Genomic DNA, 13833 nt, shown 5'->3' with positions numbered 1-13833 from the left:
AACAGCAAAGCCTCTAAGAACAAATAAGAGCAGGGAAAGGACAGTTACATGATGGGAGGGAGCCAAATTACCGGGAAAAGCTAGACGGTGAAAAGGACAGACTGGAGAAAGTGACTCTAGGGTGAGGACAGGGAGGCTTCCGATTCTTATCGTGGCTGCTCGGTCCCCTGGCTGTCCTGTGGCGCTGCCGTTCTTTGCCCGGGTCCTGGCCTTGCCACCCACTTTGCCCTGTGGTGCAGCTTCCTGATACCATGAGGGCCCCGGGCCCCAGAAGGGGAAGTGTGAGGACAGATGCAGTGACTTAAATTAGCACAGCCTAGGAGCCTGGAGTGGACAGTACTGCTGCTGCCGCCCCCTCTTCCTCTGCCCCTGGCCTCCCTCCCCTTAGTTTTCACCTGGTGGAGTCAACAAGCGGCGGAGGGTGCTCCTGGTGCTGTGGGGCTGGCAGAGAAGTGGAAGTCATTGCCTTGGAGCAGACCTCGAAAATCCTTCTCCACAAAACAAATGATCTGGAACAGTCGCCCTGCTGTTTGTGGACCCCTTGCCCAGGAGTTACATTTTGATTTGTGTGTTGTAGGACATAAGCTGTAACTCTGTAACATGATGGCTTAATGATCACATCAGGCCTGGAGTGCTGTCCCGTGGAAGCACCTCACTGAGGCCCGAGATGCGTTGACTGTGACATCATCATGTCCTTAGTGAAGTAGTCCTTAGATGTTAAGTGATGACAGGAGTCCTTCCTCCGCAGGTGAGGAAACCACAGGCTTGGGGATGTCAAGTGACTCTTGCTATGACGTGTTAGTGTCTTTGTAGAGGAGCTGAAATTAGGAACAGGGTCTCCTGAATCCTCTTGAGTCGTCTGGTCCCCGGTTGTTGTTTTTAAAAACAATACACTGTAAAACCTCACTTGTTTCTAAATTCCCAGATTTGTTTTTGGCGTCGAGGGGCAAAGAAAATGAGCCGGCCTCGGATGGAGGTGATTGGCACAGAGGGGAAGAAGCCTGTTGTGGAGGTTTTTGCGATTGTAGAGTTCCGTAGCTCCTGCTTTCACTGTTAGTGGAGCTGAGCAAGGGGCCTGTGCTCCCCCGGGCCTGGCTGCTTTCCTGAGTGGGCGGCCCCAGAGTTATTTTTAGCCTCAGGGCCTTGGAAGCAGGTGTGGTCCAGGCTTGAAGGCCACGCCTGGAATGTGTTCAAGTCTTGCTGTGCATGTCTATTTAGGAGCTCAGAACAGTGACGAGGCTGCTGTATATACTTTGTTAAAAGAATTTGTACTTTTCCAGTGAGAGGAATCAAAGTCCTACTGGGTTTCATCTGTGATGCTTTAAGCACGTTTATTTTGGAAACTTTATAAATTGAAATACATTTTAAGAGTGTTAGGGAATATATTAATTTTTAAAAGAAAACTAGCTATAAATTCTTCGTGTACAGAAGAAACCTTTCATATTAAGAGTCATACCCCAACTGACCTACTGAAAGTCCAGGTTTATAGTCCTAAGTGTGTGATTTAAAATTTAATTTTTCCTGTCTCCCTCCCTCCAACATTATTGTTATTGAAAATAATTCTTTATAAGTTCTTTTGTGAAGCAGAAATGCAGCTTTTACCTTGAGGGTAAACATCAGTTTTCCTGTATTGTATTTGCTCATCTTTTTACCTTATTCCAACCCACACTCTTCTTAACAGTCCTGATAAGGAGCAACGTACAGGACTGCTGTGGCCACATTAATGGCTCTGAGTCTTTGTCATGTCCTTTTTCAGAGACTTTTTGTACTTCCCAAGATTGTGGAAAATAATATAATAAATATTACCTTTAATTACCCAGCAAAACTATTGTGACATTTTGAACGTACCTGTCCTGTGTGCATGTATGTGTGTAGCTGTTTGAGGTTCTACTTTATCTCCTGTTTTGTAACTTGATTTTATTTTCTTTATGTATCATGACCATCTTTCATTGTTAAGAGGTATGCTTTTACACCATGATTTTAAAATGCTGCATGGTACTGTGTTGCAGGATTTATTATAATTTATAAGTTACTTAGTCTTCTTCTGTTACACATGTAGGCTTTTCCCAGTATTTCTCATGTGTCTTAACTGAAAGGTGAAGCATTTTCTTGGAAGTCACTTTGAAAACATCCTTGTAAGCCATGTTGACATTATTTTCAGGAGAATATAGTTTGGCATTCTGGTTTTACTTATTTTAGTATTAAGGGATTTAAAGTAGATAACATTCCAGAATATTTTACAAACTTGGGCTCGAGTGGGAGTGATGGAAGGTTTGGTGTTGATGGTTTCTAATTGTTTTCCATTGCTTGTTCCTAGAACCTTCTGATCTTCTTTGGAAAAATTAAATTATATCCTCTCTTCCACTAGACTGTGTTCCAAATTGTCCAGATGTCTACCCTGGTCATAATATCGTTAGTAATTTCACTCTTTGTCAGGAAAGTACACCTTATCTTTCATGTAGTGGAATTTTGTTGTATTGGGGGTGGAGTGGGCTAAAAGTGGTGCATGGATAAAGGTTATAAGCTTACAGTAGTGTTACCAACCCCTTGAGTATAGTTATCTAACTTACAGAGTCCTTGTGGTAAATATTTGATACACCTGACAGGGAGAACTCCTTGAACTCATTTAAAAAGTTTTTAATTTGAAGATCCTTTAAACTCCCTTCTTGTTCAGATGTGTTCAACCTATATCTTGTTTAACCTGTCTTTGATATTTTACTACATTCTGTGATACATTTGCTACATTCTACATTCTGTGCTATAAAACCAGGATTCCATTATTAGGTACAACACATTTGTAGAGTTGGAAGAATTGTATTAAATTGATACTGACAGTAATCTTTCTTATTACAGTCTTTTCATACAGAAACTTTTTATTCATTTGCCAAGGAATGCACAATATAGGAACCTCAGCTTCTCCATTTGTAGTTTTAAGAACAAACTATACCGAACGTGTGTGTGTATATACAAGTGTATATACTGTGTAACCAGTTGTATTTCACACTGAAGTTAAATGTTTGAGTGCCTGGAAATGCTTCATTTCCAAAACATATAACCATCGTTCAGAAGAAAGATGGAGCACCTGCCACGTCCTCTGTTAGCACTCGCCCAGTTCTGCATTACCTTGGCCAGTACTGTATTCATTGGCCTCAGGCCTTTGACGTAGAGAGCTGCAGTCTTCCTGGTATCCACGCGGCTCACTCTCCCCCCTCTTGATTTGTACTTCACCATCAGAGTACTTCTCTTGACTACTCTGTTTAAAATTGCAGCTGCCCACTGCAGCTCTCTGTCTTCCTCCTCTGCTTGGTTTTTGCTCCGTAGCGCTTGCCACCATCGGTCCTACAGCCTGGTGTCCTGCTGCTGTCTGTTGTGTCTCCTGTCAGTGAATTAGCAGCTCCGGAGAACAGGAGTCCTCACCTAGCTCATTTTTGCTGCATTTCTCCGGCAGTGCCTAGCACTTACTAGGTGCCCAATAACTATCTGTTGGTTGAGTGAGTGAGTTACAGTTGGCCTGACAGGTGCTCAAGGAGACCAAGATGTACATGTTAGTCCCCATCTGAGCTCTGTTTGGTTTGGTCTGAATCTTTCCTCTCTGCCTCCAGGCCACCTTTATTGCAAATATCTTTCCAAAACATTGTCTCTTGACTCTCGGTTTACACCAACCACTGGCCACTTTTTCTCTTACCCAGAGACTTCATCCAAGGATCCTTCCATTCCCATTCCCTTAAGACCACCTCATATCCAGGCCCCTCTTCCAGGGAGTAGAGTCCTTAGTTGGACTAAGGTGCTGCCTGGAGAAAGCATTACACGTGAGAGGGGTAAGTCAGGGAGCCGTGGGTGCAAGGGGTAGGTCTAGAATAGGCACATGGTGTGGCGGAAGGAGAGGGGGAGGAGGGAGCTCTGGTGGATCAGGGAAGGGGAAGCTAGTGAGACAGACAGGTGAGCATAAACAGGAAGCAGTACTAAGAAGGAAAGATGGAGGCTCCAGCTGAGCCAGTACCAAGAGTGCGGTGCTCTTCCTGAGCAGAAACTTGGTGAAGTCTTCTCTCTGATCCAGACTGTACCTGGGCTGGCCTGTGTCTGAAGCAAAGACAGTCTTTTTAGTCTTTGAAGCATGGCTGCTCTTCCACCCTTTATCTGTGGGTCCTTGAGGAAGCCTCCGATAGGAGCAGGTGCTCTCGACAGTGCCGCAAGTCGGTGAGAGGTGGCTAGGTTTTATGGTGCTAACAAGTGCTGTCTCTGTGTCCAGTACGGTCTAGACACTTGTGCTTCAAGTGGTCTATCCCATTATGGCCACCACTTGTCAGAATGTGTCCTCTATTTTGGGGTAAGAAAATATGGTCAAGACGTTAATAGGCAACTGAAAATACATTAAGCTCATATAGTCTTCTTGGCTTTGGTGAGGGTGGTTTTTTTGTTTATTTTATTTTATTTTATTTTTTATTGAATGTATTTTACCAAATATCAGACTTCAGAATTTCTGTTAGGGTTACCCACAGCCTATGAGGCAAAGTTGCTTTCATCAGTATAGACAGTCAAAGTCAAAGATGTTCTTCCTTGTTTCCAGACATCATAGCCTGCTTTTTCCCCTTTTGATTTGTTCAGTTTTTCTGTTACTGAAAATCTACGTTGAAGGCTCTGCTGAGAGGCTGTTTAGCGTATCTTGTTGCCTATTTCTTCAGTTTTATTGGAGGAAAAAATTTTAAGACTGGCTTATAGTTTAATAAAAGCAAACTTCTCACCTGATTATACCCTATCCATAAATTCTCTGAGAATTTGAACTTGAGCTCAAGCCCAACCAAATAAAGCTCAGTCGCTCTACTTGCTGAACAGGCCATTTAAGCACCCCATAGCCATAGGATCCTTTTCCTTCTGAGAATTTCTTTGTGAAGGAAGTATTTAAAATGGAAATGTGCCTCTCTGAGGGGTAGCCGCTGAGTCCCCATAGGTCCCACCTTTCAGGCCTGCAGGCGTGTTCTTGGAGCCCTGTCCCTTACCTGCCTGCTGCAGCCCTTGCTGAGGGCCTGAGGCTGCAGTGCCTGCTGACAGATGAGCTGTTGCTGTTGGCAGAAAATAACCCATGGGTAGGTAGAAGGGGGAAATTGTGTGTGGGAAAGGTTCTCACCTTCTTTCTGGCGGGATATACAAATTGTCAGTATGACTGACCTGGAAGCCAGGATCTATCTTGTCTGGAAAGTTGAAGAAAGTAACAAACACCTCAGAGAACAGGAGGGAGATGCTTAATGGAATCATTTAAAAACAACCTTAATCCTTAAAAAATTTTCTGTTTGGGCACTAGCTTTAAGGCTGTGTTATGAGTAGTGAAGAAAATAAAAAAAATTTTTCCTTTTATAGCTAATTACTTTAGAGGCAAATACTGGCTTTTGTATATTCAAACTGTACATTGTTCTTTTAATTAAAACAGATTCCACTTGTTCACCTTATCATTAAAATAGCCTTAGGCTTATGGTCCTCTGACATAACTAATTCAGTGATATACTTCATTTCATTGATACTCTGCAGAGTAGAGTGAATTTCAGTAAATAAAACTCTACTAATTTCCTTGATAAAAATCATAGATAAATTTCCGTACCTGAAATAAATTACACATAAACTTAAAAATTGTATATTAAAGGGGGAAGTTTCTTATACAATTTATGTTACTATTAAATATTAAAATATAAAATAAATTGTTTGGTAAAATGTAAAATATACCAAAATTGGCCTTTCTTAAGGGGATTTGCCCGTTTTGTTCACTGACCTGTATAGTAATTTTGTTGTACTAAAATGTTTCCACAGCCTCTTTCCCTTCATAAATAAAGTTTTTTAAAATGTTCACTTCTGGGGGTGCCTGGGTGGCTCAGTCAGTTAAGCGTCTGCCTTCGGCTCAGGTCATGATCCCAGGGTCCTGGGATCGAGCCCCGCGTCGGGCTCCCTGCTTGGCGGGGAGCCTGCTTCTCCCTCTCCCTCTGCATGCCTCTCTGCCTGTTTGTGCTCTCTCTCGGTCAAATAAATAAAATAAAATGAAAATAATGTTCATTTCTGAAAGTGGGATACTTGGCAAATATTTGTTTAGTGGCCCTAGTTAAGGTTACTAGTCTTTGGTATGATAAATAGTGGTTTCTTGACTTTTTTTTTTTTTTTTAGAGAAATAGGAAACTTTATTCTATGCATAGAAAAGGATTCTTTAGTTGTCTTCTGAAGGGCCTACTGCCACCCAGATTTCCCTGATGGTAGACTGGGACACCCATCAATCACAGAAGAGTCGGTTCCAGCTGCTCCGGCCACCTGCCCCATCTCCTGAGCATTGGGCATGGGCCAGGCTCCTCACTGTGGTCCCCAGGCAGCCAAGAAGGCAATGAGAAAAAAATCACACTGTAGTATTTTAAGTGAAAGAAAAAATCAGGATGCACAAGTGTATATACTGTGTAACCAGTTGAACAAAGGGAAAAAGGGGAAAGACTATATATTTGTGTCTCATTCTGTATTCATTAAAAAAACAAAAATCTTTGGAAGAAGTCAGAAGAAACTATTCACCGTGGTTTCCAATACAGGGCAGGGGGAGGACCTGGGCAGATGGGACAAGGGTAGGAGAAGGATTTTCAGTGTTTTCCTGTTTTTCATTTAATGTATTTGTTGGAGTTTCAGTATTATGGTAATTTTTAATAGCTTTGTTGAAGTGTCACAAACATACAGTAAACTGTACATATTCCTGGTATGTATAAATTTTATACCTTTTTCTTTTTTAAGTTGTACCAGTCTTTTTTTTTTTTTAAGATTTTATTTATTTATTTGACAGAGAGATAGAGAAAGAGCACAAGTAGGCAGAGCGGCAGGGAGAGGGAGAAGCAGGCTCTCCACTGAGCAGGGAGCCTGATGCGCGGGGCTCGATCCCAGGACCCTGGGATCATGACCTGAGCCGAAGGCGGACACTTAACCGACTGAACCACCCAGGTACCCCATCTTTATACCTTTTTTGAGCCAGTGAATGTGTTACCTATTAAAAATGGAAAAAAAAGGGGTGCCTGGCTGGCTCAGTCAGTGCAGTGTGTGATTCTTGATCTCGGGGTCATGAGTTCAAGCCCCACATTGGGTGTGGAGATTACTTAAAAAAATAGAATCTTGGGGCGCCTGGGTGGCTCAGATGGTTAAGCATCTACCTTCAGCTCAGGTCATGATCTCCAGGTCCTGGGATTCAGCTCCATGTTGGGCTGCCTGCTCAGCGGGGAGTCTGCTTCTCCCTCTCCCTCTGCCTGTTTTTCCCCCTGCTTGTGCTCTGTCTCTCTTCCTCTCAAATGAATAAAATCTTTTAAAAAATGGAAAGAAAATAGTTAAAACTTTGAAAATCATTTAAGTAAATCGATAAATAGTAAAGCTCGTCTGCCCTGGGTTTTGTAATACGCATCTGGGCCCTTAAGGTTCAATCTAAGAATGTTTATTCCTTTTGACTTCTTGTAGAAATTTTGGGTAAGATTAGCTTTGTGGTTTTGCCAACAATAAAATGTTCTTTTATCATCTTTTAAATCCTACCTGATGCAAAAGTTTTCAAAAACAAAACTGTTACAGACATGTTCCTGATCTCAAGGTATTGACATTCTTCAGAATGAACAGTGAACGCCCAGAAATTTCTAAATTAGAGTTGCAGCCTAGGATGAGGACTTAACCAAAATTCTCTAGCTGTAAATAAATAAGGTTTAAGGCTATTGTTCCCCTACCTCTCTCACCCCATTGGCAGGGCTCTGCCTCACATAATCTATTTGGGACTATAGGACATCAGAGCTTGGGCATAAAGGTGTAACAGGAGGGCTCCAGCTGGTCTCAGTGCGACATGAAAGGGTGTAACTTTATCTTCATTGCACATTCAGTGCTTTGCTTCAATTGCATCCTCATACTAGGGTCGCTTTGCCCAGACCTTTCCTTTCTGTGTCTGGAAGTCCCGACTCCGGTTCTCTGGGTAAGGATGGCCATTTCCTGCCCAGTAGAACAACTGCATGCTGTAGCCTGTCTTTGGTTTCGGTGATTGGGCTTAGGAGATTTGGCTGAAGGGAAGCAAAGATGAGAACTTTCTAATTCAACTTTTGCATGTTTGCTGTCTTCTCCCTCTCTTTGTCCCTTGATCTGCTAACCCAGATAACTGCTTTGTCCCATCGGGTTTTATCATCGAGAGGAGCCAATCAGACTCGGATACCCAGTGCCATTGTTGGAATCAACTTGCTCCTGTTCTCAGATTTCCACTTTCTGTGCCACCAGGGCACCCTCATGGACAAGTTGGGCCATTCTTTCTCAGTCCAGTTCCATTATGGGAAGAGGTACTTAGGGAAAACAGGGTAACCCAGTAGTGGGAGCCCTGGTTTGGGAATCAGACAATCTGAGCACAGGACCTCACACTGCTGTGAACTATGTCACTGAGCAGTCGGGACTCAATTCAATGCTGCATCCTTGGTAGGCGCTTTGCCAAAGTATATTCCGTTGATTGACTATACATACAGATTCGCTGTTCTAGTTTCTTCGGTTGAAGATAGAGGTGATTTTTTGTACCTCATTGCCAGTAAGCTATACTAAAAATACATTAATATAATGAAGACTAGAAATGGACAAATACTGTATTCTGTGGAGCTGATTTGTAAGGTGCAGGAGCAGAAGAGATGATTTCTCGGGTGCCTTCTAACTCCGTGTGTGTCTGGCTCTGAGAGAGAAGGTGCAGCTCACTTGAAGCTGGATTATACAGGAGGGTGGAATGGCTTCTGTGTTTACCTGCTGGATGAGGTCTTTTAGATTCCCGATGCAAGGCAGCTCTGATCCCCATTGGTATCTTTAGAGCGACTTCCCTCCTTTCTCTATATAAGTAGTTGTGTTTTTACTGACTTTAGGTAACTTTGATAATTTTGTCCTCCAAACAGACTTTGTGAGGAGACAAGGCCTGTATTATAGCTACATTTTATAGATGAGGAACGTGTGGGTCGGGGAGGTTATATGATTTTCCAGAGTTAACAGGTGGATGGCACAGCCACTCCTCTCCATGCTTCAGTTTCTCAGCTGTAAGTCTGGAATTAGGAACAGGACCCAATGTTGTCTGAGGGTTTTACCATCCTGATGGGAAATCAGTTAACTAGATATTTATTCAGTATTTTAAATCATTTGTGGAGGATTTTACTTATAACAGTGTGAGTTGAGTATCTTCTGTGCAAAGCACTATGGAGATAGGAAATACAACACAAAACCTCTGCCATCACATCATTTACCCTGTAGAAGGTGAATGCCAGCAGTGGACATCTAGTGCAATGTAGTGGAGCATTTCTTGTGAACAGAGATGGGCCGGGGAGCTAGGAATCTGACAATATTGAAGGTCAGGGTGAGATCCAAGCTATGGGCACAAAACTCCCAACAGGTGTCAATTAGGAAGTGGTTAGAGGAGTTTGGCAAGAAGAGGGAGGCACTTGGGGTCAGATCCTAAGGGTTGTGCGTGTTTGCTCTATGGTTTTTGACCTAGAGGCCCAGGTGAAGATGTGAGATTTTCTAAGGCTGGGAATCAGTGATTCTCCAAAGAATGAGGCACAATAAAATGAGGGTTAAGCCTAGGAAGGGTCAAGGAACTGGGGGGATGGACCGGCCAGGGTCATAGCTGTGAGACTGCCTTGGTGGGCGCTGGGTACATCACAGGCCCCCAGCAGTGAGTTCAGCAATTGGTATGACAAGAATATCAGCCATTTTTGTTCCTCCTCTTCCTTAAAAGGCAGCTGAAGTGTATGGAAAGTTTTCCTAAGGGCCATTTACAGAGGCTGCTGGGGTGCCCAGGTGTGTGTATGTGTGAGTGTACGTGTGTTCACATGCAGTGTGGGCTTGCTTACCTGGTGGTAGGCTGTTGTTTTTTTGTCCTCTTTTCAAGAAATAAGCAAATAAAATGGAGGAAACCCATTTGGAAAAAATGTTACTTCAGGCAGCTTTTTACAGCTCTTTCAATCTCATACTACAAGTGTGTAGTTCTCGGCCCCGTCACTACAGTTCATGACTATGTCTTCTTTTGTCTCCTTTGAGTTTTTATATTTTGATGTAAAAGTGAATTATCAGTAGGTTTTCTGAAGCCATGCCTGTTTGTTCTTTTTGTTTGTTCAAATGAAACAGTGCATCAAGTATGAAATTAGATTAATGGAGTAAATATTATGAATCATACACTCTCGCGAATCTGACGCTCTTTCTTTTTTTTTGACCCCATGTTTTGTTTTCTGTCTGTCTTTCTCTCTTCATGTAGGATTTTTAGTCCAGTGTAAAGCTGTTGGAGTGAGGAGCAAAGGTAAAGAATGATGTAATGCATTGGCTGTCCCAAAGCATCTTTTGTTGTGGAATGGTTATTCCAGTCATCTCTTTATGAATCAGATGTGAGGGGCTGCTTTGTGGAAGGAGTCCTTTGCAAGAACACATCAACGGGGAAAGAGAAAGGGACATTCACTTGGAGGGCTCTTGCTGAAAATGGGTTTAACTCTCCTTTTGCCAGTCACCACCAGCCTGACCTCATACATTTTTAGTACAATGGAGTGGCTGAGCCTTTGAGTACACCACCATTACATCATCGTGGCAAATTAAAGAAGGAGGTGGGAAAAGAAGACTTATTGTTGTCATGGCCCATGAGATGATTGGAACTCAAATTGTTACTGAGAGGTTGGTGGCTCTGCTGGAAAGTGGAACGGAGAAAGTGCTGCTAATTGATAGCCGGCCATTTGTGGAATACAATACATCCCACATTTTAGAAGCCATTAATATCAACTGCTCCAAGCTTATGAAGCGAAGGTTGCAACAGGACAAAGTGTTAATTACAGAACTCATCCAGCATTCGGCAAAACATAAGGTAAGTGCTTTCTTTTTTTGCTTTTTAAAACAGACACCCTGAATGAGGAATAATTTTAAAACAGAGCCTCACTTTTAAGGGGAAAAAGTAATCTGAGGAAGTTTTGGTTGCTTTTTAAACTTTGGTACCTTAGGGATACCTCAAAGTAATTTACTAACCACACTGTCACATTTAAGAATATTTCTAAACTATACAGAAAGGTTAACTTGTTTTAATTTGGTCAAGTGCTATGTTTACCTCTTTTAATGGTTTGCTAAACTTTTTAAGAATCTAAACACTAATAAATAGTTATGGTTGATAACATGATATTAATTATTAGTAACTTAATATATAATAATTTATAGTACATGTATCAACAATCACTAAATTAATACATTCTGTGTTATCTACAAATTTACTGAAAGGAAATCATTCTTTTCAAGTGCTTTGGGAAGAAAGTGGAAACTGATTATATTAGAAGTGCTGTTTATTTGTGGGAAGGGAAGGTACCATTGTTCAGGATTTAGGGATGTAATTTATCTTCGGGGAAGGTTATTTCTGGGATTCCAAAATGTCATCCTTGTGGTAGGTAAGGCTGTTTCTTTTCTTCAGGAATAAAAATGAGTTCACTTTTTTTTTTTAGATTTATTTATTTATTTATTTATTTGACAGACACAGTGAGAGAGGGAACACAAGCAGGGGGAGTGGGAGAGGGAGAAGCAGGCTTCCTGCAAAGCGGGGAGCCCAATGCGGGGCTCGATCACAGGACCCTGGGATCATGACCTGAGCCGAAGGCAGATACTTAACGACTGAGCCACCCAAGCACCACAACTGATTTCTTCGTTATGTAGAAACATTTTTAAATGTTTCTTTAGTTCAAGGATTGTTACGTTTATTTTACATATTATTTGTTTTATGAGTTTTAGCCTTTTATAGTGGTAAGGATTTTAAACCAAGGAGATTTGAGCATACGTACACAGAAATAACATCAGTTTTGCCTTTTAAAAGTTGATTTTTACAAGCATTTTAACCATTTGTATACTAGGTTTATCCAGTCAACTGCATGTCCTTTTTATTCAGATTATTACTTGAAAGTGGGGGAGCAGTTATTTGCTTCTGGGATGATTTTCCCAGCTTCTTTCCTAACAGCCTCTCATTTGCACTGCAGGTTGATATCGATTGCAGTCAGAAGGTTGTAGTTTACGATCAAAGCTCCCAAGATGTTGCCTCTCTGTCTTCAGACTGTTTTCTCACTGTACTTCTGGGTAAACTGGAGAAGAGCTTCAGCTCCGTTCACCTGCTCGCAGGTAAGGCTTGTGGCAGAATTGAAGGAACTTCAGTCTCATGGAGCCCTCCCCATAAGCAGTATTTCACAGAGAGCTCAGAGTACAGTAGGTCATCACAACTGTGAGTGTCCTGGGTAAACTGATTTATTTAAAGCTTCTGATTGACGTAACTATTCTATTTAACTTCAATACTACCATTCTTCCACAGTAGTCAATGTGTTTCTTAGCTCAAATGCCTCTTCATTTGGTATTTATTTGTTAGCTAGAAATGTCACATAGATCTGTGTGCTGCTTCTGGCCAGAGATTTTTCCATTCATCTGGGATCTAAAAACACGAAATGCTCTACTTCTCAGCTCCTGCTCTTGGTGTCCACCCCCTGTGGCAAGAACCAGACTAGTGTCACAGTGTCAAACTCTTATTAAACAGTTACAGTTACAGCGGACTCCAGATCAGCTCACCATTCTTGGACATTATGAGCAGTGAGGGGGAGAATGTATATAAACTATTTCTTCTAGTAATTAGGGAGACAGTTTAAAAACGCATTTTACTTGTGTATTATCGTTTTGTTTTTACAACTGAAAAAGGTCTCAGTTTGCAAACACTAAGCAGTTGATTTTATAAAGTACCTGGGAAGAACTATTTTATGTTTGTCTGAAAAGGGGGGCAATGTGCGAGTTCCGTTTCATTGAATTCCAAAGCAGTGTTCATCCTTTGCTTCCCCTGTTTTGCAGACGTTACTAAAAAGCCCTTTCACTGACATGGGCTCACAGAGTGGGGAATACAGTGTGACAATGCACAGTGACCTTTAACACAAAGCTGCTGTGTCCCGCAGATTCTGCCACCGTGAAAGGCAAGAGGGCTTTTAAAAATGAGATCTAAGAAAACAAAATATGGTAGATATTATCATTTTCACACTTTTAATCTTTTGTTGTAAGGATGGTACCGTGAACTTGATGTTGTTGGCAGTTGATTGTTAGAAGTGTAAACGTTTCAGTTTTCAGAGAATAGGATTCATCATTGTTGGTATGTTAACACTTCAACTCCGTGAAGGTTTAGATAAGATTTCCTTGTCTCCAGTTCTCTCTCCTCAGCTTTTGCTTCAGGTCTCAAAAAGGAGGCATGATTTCCTGTCTCTTTCAGATCATCTGCTGCCCTGCCTTTTGCTTATGCTGTGATGCTGCGTGATCTTTCTGTTAGGATCCTTAAGTGAAGCCAGCGTGCCTTAGAAAGAAGTTTTTTTGTGTGTTTTTTTTTTAAAGATTTTATTTATTTATTTGACAGAGACACAGCGAGAGAGGGAACACAAGCAGGGGGAGTGGGAGAGGGAGAAGCAGGCTTCCTGCGGAGCAGGGAGCCCGATGTGGGGCTCGATCCCAGGACCCTGGGATCATGACCCGAGCCGAAGGTGGACGCTTAACGACTGAGCCACCCAGGCGCCCCAGAAAGAAGTTTTCAGAGTTCTGTGACTGAGAATTAGAATATCAGGCTCCGTCTCTTGTTGATCGGTGCATTCTTTTCCTGGGAGGATACTGTGGTAAATGCCGCTTTTATTGGAGTTCCACTAAACGGATTTGGTGAGTTTAGGAACTCCTTTCATGCTTCTTGTAGGCGCTGTGAGGACTTTACCTTGGCATGCTATTAATAGGACCAGGGTTTTTCTTAAAGAGGGGACACCAAGATGTGCTTCACAGCGAAGTGACTGTCCCACCTCACTCTTGTTGGAG

General features: G+C 42.1%; 1 protein-coding gene across 8 annotated transcripts in view; it reads left to right on the top strand.

Annotated features, from left to right (window-relative positions):
• Positions 1-13833, top strand: part of DUSP16 (dual specificity phosphatase 16) — a 77650-nt gene that overhangs the window by 26326 nt on the left and 37491 nt on the right. For 4 of the 8 annotated variants that reach the window (XM_028119690.2, XM_028119694.2, XM_088025925.1 and 1 more), the window contains 2 exons: positions 10250-10843; positions 11991-12129. In XM_028119690.2, coding sequence (XP_027975491.2) covers positions 10616-10843; positions 11991-12129 — 367 coding nt within the window. In that variant the 5' untranslated portion in view covers positions 10250-10615. Of the gene's footprint in view, positions 1-6799; positions 6955-10249; positions 10844-11990; positions 12130-13833 lie in introns of all 8 variants that reach the window. The other 4 variants (XM_028119695.2, XM_028119696.2, XM_088025926.1 and 1 more) reach the window with 3 other exon arrangements.

Source organism: Eumetopias jubatus, unplaced genomic scaffold, assembly GCF_037043125.1.
Source record: "Eumetopias jubatus isolate StellerSeaLion01/CBP00866 unplaced genomic scaffold, mEumJub1_p1.0 scaffold_8, whole genome shotgun sequence".
NCBI lineage: Eukaryota > Metazoa > Chordata > Mammalia > Carnivora > Otariidae > Eumetopias > Eumetopias jubatus.
The sequence above is the reverse complement of the archived record's forward strand: the minus strand, read 5'-3'. Positions and strand labels throughout refer to the sequence as shown.